At 37.9% G+C, this 23335-nt stretch overlaps 1 protein-coding gene across 1 annotated transcript in view; it reads left to right on the top strand.

The window, feature by feature from the left end:
* LOC150090694 (ATP-dependent translocase ABCB1-like) overlaps positions 1-23335 on the top strand; it is a 382558-nt gene that overhangs the window by 47162 nt on the left and 312061 nt on the right. Inside the window, exon 2 of the mRNA XM_090369148.1 lies at positions 13907-14091. Within this exon, the coding sequence (XP_090225274.1) occupies positions 13907-14091 (185 nt within the window). The remainder of the gene's footprint in view (positions 1-13906; positions 14092-23335) is intronic.

The raw sequence follows: 23335 nt of genomic DNA on the forward strand, positions 1-23335 counted from the left end.
AAGGTATTAATTTTGAATAAAATAAAAACAGTATGCACAATTAAGTAAATGCTGCTTGCTTGCTTGAAGTTCAACAGAGCATGATTTTGGCACTTTGTCTGCTTACCTCTATTTGTAGTTATTGCCAATGAAAGATTATTAATTGCATTGAATTTTCTACATCTTTAAAAAAACATAATCCAGTTGCTAATTTTACTTATGTTCATTCACCATATAATTCATGGGGCAATGACATAATATCTGTTACAGTGAACTTTGCTTCTTGTTTTATATTGCTTTTGGCTCTAGCATTTTCAGACCAGATGCTCATGTGGAGATCTGATTAAGGCTTTGAAAGGTTTGAATAAACTAAATAGTGTTTTATTTTATTATTATTTTTAAATGCACAGTGCTTAAATTATAGATTGGATTTAAGACAATTTTCTTTTAGTCAAAATGTTATTAACTGAATTTAATGATTAACTAATGAACTAGGAAGTTTGTATAAATTTATGGATAGATTAGACAGAGATGGATGAAATCAGTTTTTTTTTTGATAAATGTGGCACCGTTGTGTTATTTTTCCTATACTTAACTGATTAAATATGACAGTTGGTTGCTACTGAATTTTGAAACTACATTTCTTTCTCTCTTGAATTGGAAATAGCTATAGATAAAGATCCATTGTGGATGGCTAGATACTAAAGGGTTTTAATATATAGAGTGTTCTCCTGGGGAAGTGCATCTTGGTGAAACAAAAAGACAACTGAAGATTAGAAAAGGGGATCATAAAATAATGCAACACCTTATCACATAGGCTGTTTAACAATTGCTCCAGATGTGTAGATGGGAGCTGTTTGTTTAAGTCTAAGGTATTGTAATATATCTATGAAGTGAAATACAGTATGGATTTCAATAGAGAAGGAAGTTTGTAGTTTGAACAAAATCATAAAAGGTGAAAATGCAAAAGATGCTTCATAAATTAAAGAACAGAATTATAAATTCTGTTCTTTATTAATTTATCTCCCCTATTAAGGACTAATAGTAGGGGAGTATTCCCCTACTATTAGTCCTAGATATGTTAGTTTAGGGAGTATGTGACACAAATATGATGAAAAGAAAGAGAATTTTATAAAAAATTATATTTAAAGAAAGATTGGAATGGAAAGAGTTGAAATAAAACATAAATAAATAAGATTTTCCTAAATGATAAACTTGAATTGTGTTAATTATTAACTCTGGTCCTGTCGTGCATGGTTGATAAGACCCTGGACAATACTTCAGCAATCTGTGCTTTTCATCTACTTCCTTCACAAAGCTGGAACTCCTAACAGCCATTTTTGAAAATGTTTTCTTTGATTTCTCCACTGAAAATTCCAGAAATCTCTGTTTATTATCACATAATGAGGAAAATTTCAGAATTAAACTTAATTGTATGCACATGTTGAATGGCATTTGTCACATAAAATTATTGACAGTGATCTGGCTGTACTGATGTGTACTTTCCTTTAACTGGTAATGCTCTCTAGCTTGGTGACATTGAAGTGCCATCTGAAATCAAACTGTTGACATGCATACTTCAAGTTTCATGCAGCAGTTCTTTTGTTATTGATAGGCTGGGGTCCAATTGCATTGCATTCATTGAAGCATGCAGAGTTTTCAATTTGTGTTTTGCTTCCTGACAGGTATAAAGGGAATTTTATTTTCAAAAAAAAATTAAAAATATATGTTCTTAATATCAAAAAATGGATTTTTCACAATTCACAGTTATGTAAAAAAAAAAAATTGAAAATAAAAGTGGCATCAAAAACTGAACAATTTTGAATTTTTTTTTTCTCAATTTTTTAAAATTGCATGTGCATGGGTCACTTAGATCCTAACACCTGACTGAGTAACAGTTCTTCATACTAACATCACTGTGAAGAATGTGATGTAAATTTAACTTTACTGTAACTTTACAGTAAGTGTAATTTAATTAGATATCCATAGTGCCTTCTCAATCATATTGTCTTTTTTTTTTCTTTTTTTTTTAGAAATTGGAATTTCCATTAAGTAAAGGTCCGATCATATTGTTGTTTCATCCTTCCTTTCTCTTAGAGCATAAACATATTTTTCTAATTCTTTGTTTAAATTAGCAAATTTAATAAGTGTATCAGGACAAGTTTTGATCATGAAATTTAACTTCTTTACTTTCTTCTTTTTTTTCACTTCATCTACAAATGTTTTTCCTTGGAAGGCTATTCCTATTTCATCATCTAGTCACATTATGACATCGCCCAATTCAATTAATAGCCCTTTTCACCACTGTACTGCAAAAAATTTTGACCTTCTCTCTCTCTCTCTTTTATTCCATAAATGAATAAAGACATTTTCATATTTTAGTAGCTTTTCCTTTGCATGTACTACTGTACTCCATTTCACTTCATTACAACTTGCAGCCCATTTGTAACTAGCACATTTTATATTATAATTTTTAACATTGGTCACTATCTTTTCTCTTCTCAGAATTGTAAAAAAAAAAGCAGATTCTCTTTAATTATTTCCTTAAATGTAAATGTTTACAGCTAAGCATGCCTGTCTGATCAATAGGTGGTTTGAGTGAGGATTGTGGTGTTGTGAGATAGGAAAAAGCACATGATATTAGTAGTAGTAGTAGTAGTAGTAGTAGTAGTGGCACATGATGCAAGAAAGCAAGTGTAGGAGCTTATGCAGCATCAGCCAAAAAAAAAAAAAAAAAAAAAAAAAATCACACCATTCCCTCCAAATGCCTGTCCAGTTCCTCCTTAAATTTATTTAACCTATCAACTTCTACAACGACAGATGGAAGTTTGTTCCAGCAATTAACCACCCGCTGGCTAAAGGCAAATTTCCGCACATCTATTCTACATCTGTCCTTTCTTAATTTGAACTTATGTCCCCGTAGTTTGGTAATCTGAACAAGTGGAAGGATCCCATCAGAATTCAGCGTGCTCAACCCATTCAAGGCCTTATAGACCTCAATCAGATCACCGCGCAGGTGCCTAGTCTCCAGCCACTGCAATTTGCAGAACTTAAGCCTCTCTTGGTAAGAGAATCCCTTCATTCCCCTCACCAATCGTGTTGCTCTTCTCTGTACACGCTCAAGCAAATCTACATCCTTCCTAAAATGAGGCCTCCAGACCTGTACGCAGTACTCAAGGCGTGGCCTGACCATTGCCTTATACAGAGGGACAATCACCTCCTTTTCCCTGCTAGCAAAATTCCTATATATCATTGACAAAACCCCATGACCCGCCCTAGCAGCCTGTCTGCACTGCTCAGAAAACTTCATATCTGACTGCACAATTACTCCCAGGTCTTTTTCATTTTCTACCACCTTAAGTGTAGTACCACACAGTTGGTACGTTTCTCTGGGGTTATTTCTACCCATATGCAGTACTTTGCATTTGTCAAGGTTGAACTTCAGTTGCCACTTCTTAGCCCATCTGCCCAAATTATCTAGATCCTGTTGCAGTAGCACACTGCCATTACTGTCATTAACAACCCTGCCAACCTTTGTGTCATCTGCAAACTTCGACATTAAGCCTGATATACCTTCATCAATATCATTGATAAATACACAAAACAACAGTGGACCCAACACCGAACCCTGTGGGACTCCACTAATAACATTAGTCCACGAAGAGCAGCACCCATTGATTACCACCCTCTGTCTTCTCCCACTTAACCATCCTTTTATCCATTGTAGCAACTTACCCTTAATACCATTCTGCTCCAATTTGTACAGTAGTCTTCCATGCGCAACAGTGTCAAAAGCTTTCCTGAAATCCAAGTATATGATATCAAAATTATTTTTTGCATCCAGTTCCTTTGTGACCACATCATAATAACCAATCAAATTTGTCAGACAAGACTTTCCCTTAACAAACCCATGCTGTGTTTGAGTTATCGCTGCAGTCTTGTCTAGATGATCCTGCAATGCATCTTTAACCAGCGACTCCATTATTTTACCCGGAACAGAAGTTAAACTAACTGGTCTGTAATTACTCGTGTCACCCTTCGATCCACCTTTGTGAATTGGGGACACATTTGCACATCTCCAGTCCGTGGGAACCTCCCCTGAGTCCAAGGATGCTCTCATAATTATGGCTAAGGGTTTGCTTAGTTGCTTTGCCGCCTCCTTTAAAATAACTGGATAGATCCCATCCACCCCAGGTGCCTTTCTTATGTTTAACTTCAACAATTTCTCCTCCACTTTGCTCTCAGTTATTACAAAATCATTAAGCACACTGCTACAATTTGATAACCTTCTTCCATTTTCAAATTGTAATAATTCCTCACGTGTGAATGTAGATGCAAAATACTCATTCAGTTTGTTTGCTATCTGGGCAGGATCATCAACAGTCGAACCATCGATGTCAAGTGGTCCAATCATATTCATCCCCTTCCTTTTAGAGTTTATATAAGTAAAGAAATCCTTGCTGTTTTTCTTAGCATCTTTTGCCAAAGATTTCTCGTAATCCGCCTTTGCCTGCCGAACCTCCTTTGTGACCTGATTACAGACTAGCTTATATCTGCTACAGGCTTCTGCGTCGCCTGATAATTTATATGCATCCCATGCATTTTTCTTCTCTGTCACGAGTCTCATTAGTTCATTTGATAACCATTTAGGCCTAAACCTTGAACGATATTTCTTAATCGGTATATAAAGTCTAGTAGCTTCCACGATTAATTCTTTGAATGCTTCCCACTTAGAATTTACTGTTTGTAACATCGTCAGTTGATCCCACTGTACAGAATTTAAAAACTGTCTGAGACCACTGTACTCCCCTTTACGGAAGCAAAAACCCTTTCCTTTACCCCTGACGGTAGTTACCTCTTTGAGTAAATCCCACTTCAGCACACTGTGATCACTGCCACCTAGTGGTTCCTTTATCTGCAAATTCTTAATACACGAATGATCACTGCTGATAACCAGATCAAGAGTGTTACTTTCTCTGGTTGCCTCTCGAACATGCTGCTGCAGAAAACAATCATCCAATAACTCCACAAAAGTCTGACTAGTGTGTGAGTGCCCAACCCACAAGTTCCAGTCAATATCTGGGAAGTTAAAATCCCCCATTATAAGACATTCTGATTTACTGGCCCACTCTATTTCTCTGTACAATTGTTCATTGTACTCATTCAAGTCATTAGGCCTATAACACACTCCTACTCTTATTTTTCCTTTCGCAGTGCTTATCTCACACCAAACTGACTCAACAGAGCACTGTTCATCTATATTAACTGGGTGCACTTCCTTTGATTTTATGTTTTTCTTAATTAACAGCATAACACCCCCTCCCTTTCTGTCCTGTCTATCCTTTCTGTACACATTGTACTCCCCATATTATTAGCATTAGCATTAGTAGAGGCATATGATGCAAGAAAGCAAGCTTATGCAGCATCAGCCAAAAAAAAAACCTTCCACTTTACCCCTCTGTTCGTTCGAAATGCCTGTCCAGCTGAGCCTTAAATTTATTTAGGCTATCAACTTCCACAACAAGGGATGGAAGTCTGTTCTACCAACAAACTACCTGCTGGCTAAAGGCAAATTTCCGCAAATCTATCCTACATCTGTCTTTCCTCGATTTGAATTTATGCCCTCTCAGGTGATTATTCTGAGCAAGAGGAAGAATCCCATCAGCATTGAGCATGCTCAAACCATTCAAGGCGTTATACACCTCTATCAGATTACTTCGCTGGTGCCTAGTCTCCAGACACTGCAATTTTCAAAACTTAAGCCTTCCTTCGTAAGAGCAACCCTTTGTTCCATTCACTAATCTTGTTGCCCTTCTCTGTACTCGTTCCAGCAGCTCTACATCCTTCTTGAAATGAGGCCTCCAGACCTATATACAGTACTCAAGGTGTGGCCTGACCACTGTCTTATACAAGGGAATAATCACCTCCTTATCCCTTCTAGAAAAATTCCTGTATATCATTGACAAGACACCATGAGCTACTCTTGCAGCCCGTCTGCACTGCTCAGAGAACTTCATATCTGCCTGCACAATTACCCCCAGGTCCTTTACATTCTCTACCACTGTCAGCGTAGTACCACAGAGTTGATACGTTGCTCTGGGGTTGCTGTTTCCCATAAGTAGTACTTTATATTTGTCAATGTTAAACTTCATTTGCCACCTCTCAGCCCATCTTCTCAACCTTTCCAGATCCTGTTGCAGCAGCATAGCATCAGTAGTGTCCTTAACCACCCTGCCAACCTTTGTATCATCTGCAAACTTGGGCATTAAGCTTGATATACCATCATCAATATTATTTATAAATACAGAAAACAATAATGGATCCAACACTGAACCCTGAGGGACTCCACTAATAACAATTGTCCACGATGAGCAGTGTCCATTGATTACCACTCTCTGTCTTCTCCCCCTCAACCACTCGTTATTCCCTAGCAGCAATTTGCCTCCAATGCCACACTGCTCCAATTTGTGCAGCAGTCTTCCATGTGCAACAGTACAAAAGCCTTTCTAAGATCCAAGTATATAATATCAAAGTTATTCCCTGCATCCAGCTCTTTTGTGATTGCATCATAGTATCCAATCAAATTGGTCAGGCAAGACTTCCCCTTAACAAAACCATGCTGTGTCCGAGCTATAACTGAAGTCTTGTCTAGATGATCCTGCAGTGCTTCTTTAACCAGTGCCTCCATTAATTTTCCTGGAACAGAAGTTAAACTCACAGGTCTATAATTACTTGTGTCAGCCTTTGATCCTCCTTTGTGAATTTGAGTCACATTTGCACATCTCCAGTCTATGGGTACCTCCCCTGAGTCCAAGGAAGCTCTCATAATTATGGGTAAAGGTTTGCTTACTTCTTTTGCTGCCTCCTTTAAATACTGGATAGATCCCATCCATCCCAGGTGCCTTTCTTGTGTTTTTCTTCAACAATTTCTCCTCCACTTTACTCTCAGTTATTACAAGATTATCTAGCTTACTGCCAGAGTTGAATACACGTCTGGCATTCCCCTTGCTGAATAACTCCTCATGTGTGAATGTCGATACAAATTATTCATTTAGTTTGTTAGCTACCCGAGCAAGATCATCAACAGTTGAACCATCGATATCAAGTGGACCAATCTGATTCATCCCCTTCCTTCTAGAGTTTACATAAGTAAAGAACTCTTTGCTGTTTTTCTTTGCATCCATCATTGCCATTATTACCATCATTGCTTGATAAAATTTCATCAGACTGATGTGCAGGAGTATTATCTAACAATAAAAATGACACATTTTTTGCATTTAATTTTTACTTTAGAATGATTTTACTTCTTTTACAAAGTGATTGTAAAGTCATTCTGGAAAAAGTTCAGAATTGTATTCATTAAGTTCTTGTTTAGGAAAAATCTCTGTTCTGCATAAAATAAAACAGATTCTTAAAAAAAAAGAAGCGAAAATTATAGAGAATCCAAATCAGTGAAGTTTTATTGTAACTAGAATGTATTACCATGTTTTTTCAAGAAAATAGTTATAAAAGTCAGACTGGGTGCAAGAACACTGGAAGCAGTTGCCACTTACATTAAAATATAGAGAGTGGATTTGTTTTTGTATGTGAATAAGGATGACATCACTACTCTAGCTCCTATGCTTGGAAGAAACCTAACCTGAGCTTGGAGTATGGTAAAGCATATACCTTCATATATGATATAATTCCTTCATATTGATTTCAAATACATTTCTTAAGAATTAACTTTTACTGCAATTTAATGAAAAACACAGAGTTCAGATATCTCTTAACGTTGACTATCTAATAGGTTACAAGATTACTCTTTAGTTGACAGTTTTCAAAAGCACATAATTGCAAGCTCTGTTCACTATTCTATAAATTAAATGAACATCCTCTGGGGAAATTGCATAATATTATCATTCATTGCTCTAGCTGCAGTTTTGCAGGATTTTAGTTTTCACCGTTGAAAGATTGAAAGTTAAGAAATACAGCAGAATGAATTTTTTCAGTTCTTAAGAAGTTTATTTGTTATTTGGTTTTTAGGAGCATTAGCAACTAAGGCCATATTGCTCCGGAGATATGCGGCAGTCATTCCCTGACCTTTCTGCATCCTCCGTATTTGGTGGGCACGGGCCCGAACCCTGGTCTAATCAAAAAGCGTGCTACACACTGCTGCTCCTGCCCACCTGGCTATGGAGGCACCTTTTAAGAAGTGGCCTCATGTTGAGATATTATTACTCATTACTGCGAACCAGTGAATTTATACTATTATAAGTATATTAACCGTCTGCATTTATGAAAGCTGTAGTTTGTGAATGAATGTGTAAACATTTCATGTCAGGCTTACCCCAAGTATAGGCAAGGGAAGAAGCTCCATTATACAGTTACCATATTGGCTAACTTTTATTATTTTTCCATAAAATTTACAAAAAACGTCCTCTTTAATGGGAAGCTTCCTCTTTTTAATTAAATATGATATTGCACTGTGTAAAGCAGAAATGTTTATCTGATGATGAAATCAGGGACACTGAAAGTAATCGACACCCTGTTCTTCTCCTTCAGTGTGGTTGTGATTGTCCATATACTGTGCTACTAGTGCCGCCATTAATGTTACATATTACTTGCAGTTCTTGTTAGTTGTGATCTACCATTGCACTATATTCAGCATGAACTGCTGGCACATACATCATTTTGTGCAAGATAATGTGCCATCTTATCCCATCAGGATGTTCTACAATTGCTGCAGACAAAGGGTTTGGAGATACTGACACACCATCCTTATTCTCGAGGACTATCCTCATTTGTTCACTCAGATAAGAGAGTCACCACAGGCTGTGAGGGGATCATTACTATACTTTGAGCATGGATAATTACAGTCCTGCAGTTTATGACCTGCCTCACCATTAATCTTAGCAGTCATGGCACCAAAAATGTAGCAAAAGTGGTGGTAGGTCATCGATACAGGTGCCAAACTTTCTCTTTAAATTTTTGAGGTTGTTTTGGGTTTTCTCTCAAAAAAATGCCAATATTTCATCTTTTCTTAATGGATTGCAGTACTTATTGTATTGAGTTTCAAAATTTGAAGATATGTTTAAAATTAAGATATGCTTAATATGCTTTTAGATAAATCATGTAAAACACATTTTATTTTCCAGAAAAAAAATTTCTTCTGAAAGCAATAAAATGCTTCAGACATAAAGTAGAAACAACAGTCTCATTTTTTTTCTATTTTCCAATTTAAAAGACAGTTAAGTGTGGGAAATTTCAAACATGCACATTAGCAATGGCAAATGATGCAAGAAAGCATTCTTAGACAGCATCAGCCAAAATAAAAAAAAAACAAACAAAATACGAAAATGACACCTCACAATTCACTTATTCATTGCCTCCAATAGTTTCTCTAGTTTTTTCTTGAATTTATTTAAGCTATCAGCTTCCATAACAACAGATGAAATTTTGTTCCAGAAATCAGCCACCTGCTGGCTAAAGGCAAACTTCTGTGCATCTATTTTTCAACCATCTGTCCTCAATTTGAATTTGTGCTCTCTTGTGTGTGGTCTGAGCAAGAGGAAGAATTCTGTTTATTAGCTTTGAGGTTGCTCAATCCATTCAATGCCTTAAACATCTCAATCAGATCACTTCACAGGTGCCTAGTCTCCATGCGCTGAAATTTGCAGAACTGAAGCTACCCTTGGTCAGAGCACCCCTTTATTTCCCTCTCGCCAGTCTTATTGCTTTTCTCTGTACTTGTTCCAGCAGCTCTACAGCCTTCCTAAAACGAGGCCTCCAGACCTGTATACAGTACTGAAGACGTGGCTTGACCATTGCCTTATACAATGAGATAATTACCTCTAAGATTATTACTATATTTAATACCACTCGTATACCATGTGAAATTAATAATCCCATTAATAACAGTCAACGTCTCCCACAGGAAGACATTGACTGTTAAACAGTTGTCTAAGTTGATAAGGCATTATTTTCTGATTAAACATTTGCACTTTAACTATTTAACTGATTAACAGTTTGCATGTTCACACAATTGTGTCCTCTGTTCCGAAAAAAAAACCAAACCAAATAATAATAATAAAACTCTGCTACCAATTGCGAAATTTGCTACTAGCACTGTCATTGACAAACACTCCAAAGTAACAGGTGCAATATGGTCATAGCATCCCTTGTGCCAATAAATCCCACTCCAACAACAACTAGCACTGTCTACCTTAAAAGAAAGAACTAATCATTAGGATTCCATCACAGCATGTCCACACGTTGCGCATGCACTCATATACTCATTGCCAATTGTTACATTTAATATATTCGGAACTCATCATTTTATCGTTATCCTTATCAACTTCGAATTTATTTGTTTTTCGTTTTGAGGTTATTTAAGGTAAGTAATTTAAGGATTTAGAAGTATGTCAAGAACAAAATGTGGAAGACGTGTCCGCAAAAGAAAAAATAGTAATTTTGAATAGTAATTGCTACTCTGACTGGTCCTGTTGAACGTACCTTGCGGCAAAGAAGAAACACGCCTTTTCGTGTTTCTGCAGAAGTATTCAGGATTGTTTTGAAAGACCGATCCTGAATACATTTACACATATATATTGATACTACATGGGTACTACATTTCTTTAGGACAGCTAGAGAAAACCTCTGCTACCAATTGCAAAATTTTCACGATGGGTACAGCTAGCCGTAGCCGTTGCATACGATAGGCCTAACTGATTTGGTTGCAAATTGAAGATATTTCTTCCTAGGTGTGCAGAAACATGGGAAAATATAAAAATTCTGAATAGTTTTACTTTACAGAACAAGCCAATTTTCTCTACTAGTGCTGCCTATCTTAAAAGAGAGAATAGTTTTATTTTACAGAAATGAGAAAGGATTTGATGTGTACTGGCTTACCTGCTCGCGACAAAACATGGACTACATTTCTTTAGGACAGCTAGAGAAAAACTCTGCTACCAATTGCAAAATTTTTGCAATGGGTACAGCTAGTATAGTTTATTAAGCAATTACTAAACCACTAAACATTAAGTTATGCACATCAGGATTCTCGCATCTGGATGCACTTCAGGTTTCTGGCAGCATCGGCAGGTAGGAATCAGTCAGCAGCATGGTCTGATGATGGGTATTGGCAAGATGCCTGAAGTGTCACCTTAATATATAGTGGGTTAGGTGATTGCTTAATAAAATATATTATTAATTTCATGTGGTATATGAGTGATGTTAAATATAGTAGTAATCCTGTAATATTAGGCAGCCTGTTTGCACTGCTCAGAGAACTTCTTATCTGATTGCACAATTATCCTTAGGTCGCTTTCATTTTTCACTATCGTGACCACACAGTTGGTACATTACTCTTGGGTTACTGCTGTCCATATGCAGTACTTTGCATTTGGCAATGTTAAACTTCAGTTGCCATTTCTCAGCCCATCTGCTAACTTTTCTAGATCCTGTTTGCAGTAGCATACCATCATTACTGTCATTAGTAACCCTTTGTATCATCTGCAAACTTGTACATTAAGCCTGATATGCTTTCATCAGTATCATTGATAAATACAAAAACAACAATGGGCCCAACACCAAACCCTGGGGAATTTCACTAAGAGCAGTGTATATTGATTACCACTCTCTGTCTTCTCCCACTCAACCGTCTCTTTATCTATAGCAGCAACTTGCCATTAATACCACACTGTGCCAATTTGTACAGCAGTCTTTTATGTGCAACGGTATTAAAAGCTTCCCTGAAATCCAAGTATATGATATCAGAATTCTTTTTTGCATCCAGTTCCTTTGTGACCACATTGTAGTATCCAATCAGATTGGTCAGACAAGATTTCATCTTAACAAATTCATGCTGTGTCTGCAGTCTATAACTGTATAGATGACCCTGCATTACTTCTTTAAACAGCAACTCCATTATTTTCCTTATAACAGAAGTTAAACTAAGGTCTGTAATTATTAGTATCACCCTTTCTGTATACATTGTGTCCCCATATTCAAATTCTTCATCTCTTATATCTGACTAACACCACATCTCTGATATCCCAACAGTGTCCACCTTTTCAGTCTTGACCAGCACTTCAACGGAGCAATATGGCCTTAGTTGCTAATGCTCCTAAAAACCAAATAACAAACAAACAAACAGCACTGCACTTCAAATTCATCAAATTTATTTACTATGCTCCTAGCATTGGTGTACATGCAAGTAGTAGTAGTAGTAGTAGTAGTGGCATGTCGACTGGTCTAGCCGGGTGGGTAAAGTGCCTGCCTGGCAACCAAAAGGTCGTGGGTTCGAATCCTGCCTCGGGCTTGGATCAGAGTACTGAAAAAACCTTGGAAGGTGTATTATGGCCACAGAAGCCGCTACGCCAATAACTAACAAAAAAAAAAAAAAAAAAAGTAGGGTCATGTGATGCAAGAAAGCAAGTGTATGAGCTTATGCAGCATCAACCAAAAAGAAAAAAAAAAATCACACCATTCCCTGCAAATGCCTGTCCAGTTCCTGCTTAAATTTATTTAACCTATCAACTTCCACAATGACAGATGGAAGTTTATTCCAGCAATTAACCACCCGTTGGCTAAAGGCAAATTTTGCACCTGTCCTTATCTTAGTTACTGTAATGCAGCCCATATATTTAGTTGTTTCATGTGAATCCTAGCAGCCCTTGAAATCTTTGGCACATTGCTTACCAGGCTACTGCTTGTTCCAATAGAAGCAGTGCAAGAATTGTTTTAACTTTTGCCTGCAGCTATTATTAATCTATTATTCTGTGTAACCCCTCATCCTCCATTCGAGCAGTTTTCCAACCCACCTAACACTGCCTCGATAGTATCTGCAAATATTCTTGCACCCTTTCTTTAAGTGTATTCCATCTTTTTTTAAGTGTATTCCATCCCTGCAGAAGCAATCTCTCCTGTTAACAAGCACAGACCACACTGAGAAAAGTTCTACTTCATGAACCTTGCATTACCACTCCAGGCCTGAATTAATTGACAAAGCTCTCATCGTATATTTGACAGTTTCAAATTTAACCCTAACTTGTGACTTGTTTTCAACATTGCCCTGTGCTTGTTAAGTAAGTCCTGCACATTTATTTCTGTTTATTATGTATACAAATAGTATTAAAAACATATATATTAGCTACTATTAGCTACTTCCATTTTTAGGTTTATTTCAAATTTGGTGCACTTCACAGTACTTGAAATTTGAAACTATTATCTTTCTTCCCACAGTATGGCATGGCAGCCATCTGGAGAGATTATTGGGTTTTGTGTAATTGTCTTTACTCTGTGGAAACAATAATAAACGTTTCAAAAACAGCTAGGATAAGATTGTAAATGTTTATTGAATATAGTGGGACAGTTAAAACAAGTAACCTGTAACTTTAAACAAACACAGTGTTGGTGTGTGTCCAACATCATTCTATTCTTCAAGAAAAAACCAAATAGCTGCAAAGACAGTGGCCGCTAAACTGATGGGTTTTTACATTAAATTTTTTACAGAAACCACAAAACGTTTCTTCAGAAACTATTGCAGTAAAAGTTTTATTATATTTAGGAAGGTAAAAAAATTCAGATTTTTAATAATTGATTAATGGTTAATGTGGTGTTATTTTTGATTGTCACCTGTCAGCTTACCCACCACTACTACTGGATTAACTATATGTTGAATAGAGAACTCGATACAGGTTGCTTTGTTATTTAACCGAGTTCTTATATTTGTAGTATGTACTGATCATATACAGGAAACTTCTTAAGTTATCTTTGTTATTGTATATATTTTGTTAAAGATAAAAAAAAAACATAAAGCAATTACGTTATAAATATTTCTTTTTAACTTCATTACTTTTATAATTTATTTATACTTTTACATTTTCTTTTTTTTAATATTAATTCATTTACTATAAGATATATATATATATATTATTTTTAACAGTTTCAGTATGCTACAGTAATGGACAGGATTCTTATTATTTTTGGATGTCTCTCTGCATTAGTATCTGGTTTTGCAGTTCCAGTTTTTTTGGTATTCATAGCCAAGTTGGCAGATTCACTTGTTTATCATGGAAATATTCTTGCCAATAGAACTGTAGCTTTCAATTTAAGTAATGAAACAGTAAGGTAAGTTTCTTAAAATTAGCTGTCTCAAATTATAAATACAATAAAACTTTATAATTCTGACATTCAAAAATCTGACACTGTGTGAAAATGCCACTAAGAAAATAATGATCTGCAAATTAGTCCAAAGATATGCATTGTGATTGCTGTTGTTTTTTTACTGTAATTTTTATTCATCCTTAGGAAACTTTGCCATAGTTTACCCTGGTGCATTTTCTTCTGTGAATGAAACTCTGTGCCACCTGTTTCTCATTAGTTGTTTCTAATCAAATGATAGCTACTATTATTCAAATTGTATATCACATAATCTTGAAGGGAGTTTTTTTTCCTTTTTTTCAAATTTTTTTATTATAAAACTTTTTCTCCTTTTTTCTTTTTTTTTTTTTTTGACGTTTGACGGCGCTCAGGCTGTCACAAAAAAGTGAAACATCTAACCGCTGTTATATCTCCGAAACTAATAGACACTAGTATAAACAATTTATACTGTACTTATTTTGTCGGGTATATAATGCTGTCGATGAATATGCAAGAAAAAATTAGAAATTTTGATATTAGCATTAGCATTAGCATTAGTAGAGGCATATGATGCAAGAAAGCAAGCTTATGCAGCATCAGCCAAAAAAAAAAAAAAAAACCCCACTCCCATTTCACTCCTCCGTTCGTTCGAAATACCTGTCCAGTTGAGCTTTAAATTTGTTTAGGCTATCAACTTCAACAACAAATGATGGAAGTCGGTTCCACCAACCAACCACCCGCTGGCCAAAGGCAAATTTCCGCACATCTATCCGACATCCGTCCTTCCTCAATTTGAATTTATGCCCTCTGAGGTGATTATTCTGAGAAAGATGAAGAATCCCATTGGCATTTAGCATGCTAAAACCATTCAAAGCCTTATACACCTCTATCAGATCACCTCGCCGGTGCCTAGTCTCCAGACTCTGCAATTTGCAAAACTTAAGCCTTTCTTCGTAAGAGCAACCCTTTGTTCCATTCACTAATCTTGTTGCCCTTCTCTGTACCCGTTCCAGCAGCTCTACATCCTTCTTGAAATGAGGCCTCCAGACCTGTATACAGTACTCAAGATGTGGCCTAACCATTGCCTTATACAAGGGAATAATCACCTCCTTATCCCTGCTAGAAAAATTCCTGTATATCATTGACAAGACACCATGAGCTACTCTTGCAGCTCGTCTGCACTGCTCAGAGAACTTCATATCTGCCTGCACAATCACCCCCAGGTCCTTTTCATTCTCCACCACTGTCAGTGTAGTACCGCAGAGTTGATACGTTGCTCTGGGGTTACTGTTTCCCATATGTAGTACTTTACATTTGTCAATGTTAAACTTCATTTGCCACCTCTCAGCCCATCTGTTCAACCTTTCCAGATCCTGTTGCAACAGCATAGCGTCAGTAGTGTCCTTAACGACCCTGCCAACCTTTGTATCATCTGCAAACTTGGACATTAAACTTGATATACCATCATCAATATCATTCATAAACACCGAAAACAACAACGGACCCAACACTGAACCTTGAGGAACTCCACTAATAACATTAGTCCAAGTTGAGCAGTGTCCATTGATTACCACTCTCTGTCTTCTGCCACTCAACCATCCCCTTATCCATAGCAGCAATTTGCCTCCAATGCCACACTGCTCCAATTTGTGCAGCAGTCTTCCATGTGCAACAGTATCAAAAGCCTTTCTAAGATCCAAATATATAATATCAAAGTTATTCCCTGCATCCAGTTCTTTTGTGACTACATCATAGTATCCAATCAAATTGGTCAGGCAAGACCTGCCCTTAACAAAACCATGCTGCGTCTGAGCTATAACTGAATTCTTGTCTAGATGATCCTGCAGTGCTTCTTTAACCAGTGCCTCCATTAATTTACCTGGAACAGAAGTTAAACTAACAGGTCTATAATTACTTGTGTCAGCCTTTGATCCTCCTTTGTGAATTGGGGTTACATTTGCACATCTCCAGTCTATGGGTACCTCCCCTGAGTCCAAAGAAGCTCTCATAATTATGGCTAGGGGTTTGCATACTTCCTTTGCTGCCTCCTTTAATATAACTGGATAGATCCCATCGTAATTAAAATTATATTTAATATAATTTTTTTCGAAAAAACTGAAAAGTTCACATTTTGGTCATTTGCTGTTGCACCTTGGTTAATTTCACTCTCAATAACTTCTAAACTATGATAGATAGACATAAACAGTAAGCAACAAAATAGTTCAGTAGGAAATGTAGTTTTTACATCTATAAATAGTTTTGATGTAGCTCTTATGGTTCCCAAGTAATAGCGATGCAAAGTTTGAGAGAGTTGAAAAATTCGAGCATTTTCAAGTTTGTTTTCACAATATCTTGAAAACTATAAATGTTAGACATAAACAGTAAGCAACAAAATTGTTGCCATTTGAGAGCTCTACAAGGATATATAACTAGATTTCAAATCGGGTTTTTAGTTTTCGAGAGTTGAACAATTTGTTAAACTACGTACAAGTTAGTGCAAACGCATCATATTAGTACACAGCTAAACTCTGAATTAGCAAATTTTTTGCAAAGGTGGCATCGTTTAAATTATATCTCATATTGTGAATACCTCCATAATGAGTTGCCATGATATTGCACTACTTCGAATGAGTAACGCTTCACAAAAGGAAAAAGACCGTTGTTACTTATTCGTAGCGGATACCACCACCGAGACGGCACTGTTTCAGGGCTATTTGGCCCTTCTTCGGTGGGTAGGTAGGTAGGTACTCAAGTGATTTAATGATGGCAAAACAGTTATGAAGTATAACTCCACAATATGAGAGATGCCTGATGGTGTATCAGATCAATTAAGATTAAGATGCATTAAGTGCTTATGCCTTGGGCTGCAAGAGAATTAGACTACATGCAAATTAGTGCAAATGCATCATATTAGTATACAACTAAACTCTGAATTAGGAAATTTTTTGCAAAGGCAGCATTGTTTAAGTTATTCATTAAAGTAACTATGTCATTCAGTTACTTCGCATTTGTCGAGCAGTGCAGTTGTGTTTCATTAGTTAAGTTGTGACGATGCCAAAAGTTACATCAACTAAATGTGTTCAAAGATTTTGACAAAATCACAAATCTAACGTTGAAAAAGCAAGCACCAAAATCGGTGGTGGAACTCAAGAGAGAGACTCATAGATTCACATTTCTGTCTAATTTCCCTTTCTTTCTTTCACAATATAACTTTGAATGCTGGGCTGTAGATATTGGCATGGTTTGTACTTGTTGCGTGCAGTGATGCAACAAGTTGCATACAATTGAGCAACAAAATTGTTGCTCTTTGAGAGCTCTACAAGGATATATAACTAGATTTCAAATTGGATTTTTAGTTTTTGAGAGTTGAACAACTCGTTAAAGTAACTACTTCATTCAGTTACTTTGCATTTGTCGAGCAGTGCAGTTGTGTTTCATTTAGTTAAGTTGTGATGATGCCGAAAGTTACATCAACTAAACGTGTGCAAAGTTTTGACAAAATCACAAATCTAATGTAGAAAAGCAAGAAAGCACCAAAGTCAGTGAAAGTTACCACAAACCTTTATTGTTGATTGTAAATGAAAATACCGAAAAATAAAACTGATTTTATTAAGCTTAAATTGTATTTTTTCATTTCACATGATGTTATTCACGGATCCACCTTCGGCTCCATGAAGCCAATGTCAAATTTTTTTTTTTTTTTTTTTTTGTGGGATTTTTTTCTGCCCCGTGGTGGATACTGGTGCATGAGGTGGTTGGCTGTGTGTAATTACTGTTATTATTATTATTGTTATTATTAGCCATATGGTGCAAGGAAGCCTGAGGCTTATGCAGCACCAGCCAAAAAAAATTTCTGAGTTACCTTGTGTGTGTGTGTGTGTGTGTGTGTGTGTGTGTGTGTGTGTGTGTGTGTGTGTGTGTGTGTGTGTGTGTGTGTGTGTGAGTGAGAGAGAGAGAGAAGTAGAAGGAAATCACCAAGAAAGAGAAGAATGATGATATCCAGCTGAGGACCCTGGGTGTGCCAAGCCCATACTCACCAGATGTGAGCCCCTGGGGTTAAATTATTGTTGTTACTGTTGATTGAGGAACTCTCTTACTATCCCACAGGTGTTCAGGATTGCGGCTTTCTGGAGTTCCACTTAAGTATTCTCTAGGAGGCCCATTGTTGCTAGGTTCATATGCTACATAAGAAACTTTGCACCATACACAATGATCAGAATGGTCATTACTTGTTCCATATACCGTATTTCTTTGACTTCCTGTCTTAGAAATGCGGTATATAGGTGTGAGTATTTCTTGATCTTTTCCTTGCATGTTTTCTGGAGGTTGATGGTGTTGGGCACCACTATGTCGATCAGGTAGGTAGCCATTTCTTGCTTGTTTTTTTTTTTTTTTTATGAAAACCCCAAACACGAAAGGTATCAAAACCTATAGTACTTAGTACCGTGCATGGGTTGAAGGAGAAGTATGGGGGGAGGGGGATGCCGGAAACTTTGCTCTAGAGACTAAACATGGGTTTCACCACTTCAAGCCTTCAATAAGCAAAGTGGTGGTATTTCACCGGTTGATGAAAGTCATCTACCACCTGCAAAATCATTAGTAGGAGGAGCAAAATCATTATTGTTGAGGAGAGTATGTCCAGGATCATCATCATCTACACCAATGAGCTAAAACATGACCACCTACCTAATATGATGTTGGTCCTCCACATTCAGCCAAAACAACTTGTACCCAGCATGGACGCTACAAGATTTCTAAATGTGCTATCTGGTACCAACATGTAACCAGCAGATCCTTTAACTCCTGTAAAGATCCGTGGTTGAGATGCCGCAGATCAGTTGCTGTTCCAACACCAACCACAGATGCTCGATGGGATTGATGTCTGGGAATTTGGAGCAGAGGGCAATACCTGGAAGTCTTCCTTATGTTCCACAAACCGGTCTCAAACAATCCAGGCAGTGTGGCATGGCACATTATCCTACTGAAAGATGGCACTGCCAGAGTGGAAGACCATTGCCATGAAAGGGTGTACCTGGTCAGCAATGATGTTTAGGTAGGTGGTAGACATCAGAGTGCCCGGCACATGGATGACTGGACCCAGAATATCTCAATAGAACATCACCCAAAGTATGACACTGCCGCCACCGGCTTGTTTTTGTCCCATGGTGCATCCAGGTGCCATCACTTCCCCAGGTAAATGACACACACTTACTTGGGCGTCCACATGGTGCAACAGGAAACGTGATTCATCGGACCACACAACCTTCTTCCAATCACTCAAGGTCCAGTTTCGATGTTCGCGTTCCCATTGTAGGCGCTGTCGCTGGTTAACTGTGGTTAGCATGGGCACTCGGAGCAGCCTGCAGCTATGCAGCCCCATTTTCAGCATGGTTCGATGTACTGTGTTTGTGACACATTACTCCTGTCACCAGCATTCCAATTACTGGTGAGTTGCACCACAGTTGCTCTTCTGTTACCATGTACCATCCAGGAAAGCCTTCTCTCACCTCAAGCATCGATGAGCCGTGGTCGTTTGGTTTTCCTTCCTCGGACCACTTTCGGTAGGTACTAACCATGGCTGACCATGAGCACCCCACCAGCCATGCCGTTTCAGATATGCTCTGACCCAATCGTCTGGCCATTACAATTTGGCCTTTGTCAAACTTGCTGAAGTCCGCTGCCCTTTCCCATCGAAAGAACAAGAGTAAACACCTGATACCTCAGTATCAGGTGTTTTTTATACCTTGTCCTGACCCGCACGTTCTGTAGTTCACCTGCAGTTGCTTCAATTTGCATAACGACTTGCTGGTCATAATGTTTTGGCTCATCGGTGTTTGTTATTATGGCATGGTCCCAGAATAGTCGGTGAATAGATGTCTCTACTCACTGACTATCCTAGTATGGCCTGAGGCTTGTAATTGTAATACAGTACACTTTCTTTGATCAGCTGGTATTTTCGTACTAGTTTCTGATGTATTATCCTGGCCACCTGGTTGTGTCTATGAGTATACTCCATCTGAGTGATCACCCTGCAACCTGCAGTCATGTGCTGGATCGTTTCTGAGGCTAGGTGGCATTGATGACGTGTGTCATCTGTTAATCCAGGGTCCTTTGCAACCTCGAGTAATAGGTGACGCACATTGCTTCTGCCCTGGTGTTGATTACCTGGTCTTGGATGGTGAATGTTGAATCCTTTAATCTTGAGAAAGAGCCTTCCTTTCATGAGCCAATAATTCTAAGTCATCTTATCCATAGTCTGGATGGAGATCATTGTAGTATCTGCCATAGAGTGTTTTGATTGCCCATCTTTCTGTCTGTGTGAGTATGGTCTCCTTGTTGAGGTGTCGTGTACCATTTGTTTATCTTTCTTATGGTTTTGCAGTCCTAGAGGTAATCCCTCAGGTTCTTAATTGTCTGATTCTCTTGTTCAATGAGGTCAGTGAATCCTCTCAATCCTTTGGGCTATGGTCAGTCTCGATGGCCGATGTTGGGTGGTGTTGGCAACTCTTGGTCATCATTATCCTGGTTGATCTTGTAATCTCCTCCAGTGCAGTGTTGGTCTAGTTTGTGGCCATGAAGGAGTGTGATAGTACTGGGACTGCATAAGTGTTTATGGCTGTGACTACGTTCCTGCCACTCAGCTTTGATTTTAGCAGGCTTCTCAATCTCTGATGGTATTTCTCAGTAAGGCAGATCTGGTCGTGATGTTGTCAACCTTGTTGGCGGTCCTTCAGTTTGCCATGGTTGTTTTTAGGAAGTGTGTCAATGTCAGGTTGACTTTGTAGATCTCCAGATATGGGGCACAGAATCGAAGGCCTTGTGGTAGTCGATGTAGGCCATGTACAGGTTGCAGTACTTCTTGTAGACCTGCTCCACAACTGCAGCATCAATGGTCAATTGTTTCTTGCATCCTCTGTTCATCTGCTTACATCCCTTATGCTGCTTGGCTATGGTTTTCTGGCTCTACAAGTGTTCTGATATCTTTTAGTTATGCAGCTGGTCAGGACCTTGTACATTGTTGGGAGACAGGTATTTGGTCTGTATTTTCCTGGGTCTGTGGTGTATTTGTCCTTAATCTTCAGGTAAGTGATTCCTTGAGTCAGAGAGTCTGGGATTGTGTCAAGATGCATTATTATCTGGGTGAACTGCTCCGCTATGTGCCTGTGTGTATATGCAGCTGAACCTCTTGTATCAGTAGGTGTGAATGTTATCTGTGCCTGGAGTTCGGCAGTTGTGGGACTTCCTGATCAACTGTTGTACAACTTCCTCTCAAATCTCCCATTCTGTGACCTCGTGTACATTCTTGGTTTTCTTCCTTTCTAGATCTATACAGGAAGTATAGCCATTATGGCTTACTTCACTGCTCCACAGTTTTCCCCAGAACTTGAATACTTTATACTTGTGGGGGGGGGGTATTTTCCATTGCCTTACTTCTCTTCTTGTCCAATTTTCCTGTAGAAGGCTCTCTGGTTTTCATCAAATATCCTGTTGTCTCTTTTTTTTCTCTGGGCACACTCCATGTTACAGTGAAGTCTCTTGCTGAGTGCCAGGAGTTTCTGCTTGAGGATGTCAAGGTGTTCTTCGATCCTCTGGTTATAGGGCTCATGTTTGCTATGGATGTTGTTTTTCTTGAGGATGTCCTTCACTTTTCTGGTCAGTTTCTTACTTCTGTTACCCCATTGGTATTGGGTTAGCTGGCCTATCTTCACTCTTATCTCTTTTGTCTTTTGCTGTGGCCTTCTTTCTCAAGTTGGTGGTTCCTTGTCTTTGCATATCATGTTGTGTTGGTCTCTGTCTTCCTTTCCATTTATCCTGGTGCTGCTACAGCAGCACAGTAAATTGCTGTGCTGATGGTGTCTAGAGTGACTTCATTGTTGTTGAGATAATCTGGTATTATTTGTTTATTGAAGTGGTCTGTGACTTGCCACAGGATTCTGTTTTCTCTCTGCTTGGATATGGTGTGGGTCTTTGTGGGATCCATTCCCTCAAATTCTGCTAGAGCTTTCTTCCACTCTTATATTCTGGATATCGCAATCTCCTCTGTTTCCACTTAAGCTGCTTCAGGTTGTAATTCTGATACTTGCTGTTCCTCCTCCAGTTCTGGTTTCATTGTGTCCGTATTCATTGTTTTTTTTGTAGTTGACTGCTCACATCCTGTTTGATTTTTTCCAAGATTGCAGGAGCTATCAGGTTCTTCTTGACTTGGTGTGTAGGGTCATCCTGTACATCGTCGTGTCTGTCTCTAGCTTTGTTACTTCATAATATGCTAGCATGATGAGCATATGATGAGCATACCTACAGTGGTGGACAAAGATGAGAAATAGCTTTGACATCCTGTGGAGGGTGGTAGTTATGGGAGCAACACCAAATGGCGCCACTCTCTGCCTTGGCCATAACTTCGACCTTGGGGAGTTAGGAGGTCTAATGAAGCAACTTTCGCAATTTTTTTCTTTTCTTCTTCGCTTTCCCCATTGGGATTCGACCCTGGGACCGAATCCCAATGGGGATGGGGATATTTGTGGTCCAGTGTCGTAGCCACTGTGCTAATTGCACCCCATTTTTTTTATTATTACTTATTTATTTATTTTAAGGATTTGATAGTGGAAATTACATTGTAATTTTGTTTTTCATTTCTCAATTGGGAACATGACAGTTCAATATATAGGTTACCTTAGGCAACTCTCCCACAGCTACTAATGCAGCAATAATGTGAAAGTTTTCCAAGCATCACATTCTAAGCCTCACTTATAAAAAAAAAAAAAATGCCATTTGCTTCAGAGGTTTATGTGGTTATAGAGGAGAGGAGTACAATTACTGTTGAAATCCAGTTTTATCTTAGCATGAGTTTGAATGAAATTGGGAAATGTGAAATGCACTGCTTTAGGAAGTTATGATCATATTTATGAAGTTGTATTAATTGTCATTAATTTATAACTTAAAATATTAGCATTGGTAGTGGCACAATTATGTAACAAAGCAAGGTTATACAGCACTGGCCAAAAGAAAAGAACAAAAATCTTATCACTTTATTTGTCCATCCCTTTTAATAATTTGTCCCTTGTTTAAATTTATTCAAACTACTCACTTCCACAATACCGGGTGGAAGGTTTTTGTTTTGACAAGCAGTTATTATCTGGCTGAAAAAAATTTCTAGACAGCATTTAGTTTACTCATTCAATTTTAAAGTCTTAAACACATTATTATTATTATTATTATTATAAGTGTTTAAGAT

Source organism: Mastigoproctus giganteus, chromosome 1 (genome assembly GCF_048544385.1).
Source record: "Mastigoproctus giganteus isolate SK-2022 chromosome 1, ASM4854438v1, whole genome shotgun sequence".
In the NCBI taxonomy this organism is placed as follows: domain Eukaryota; kingdom Metazoa; phylum Arthropoda; class Arachnida; order Uropygi; family Thelyphonidae; genus Mastigoproctus; species Mastigoproctus giganteus.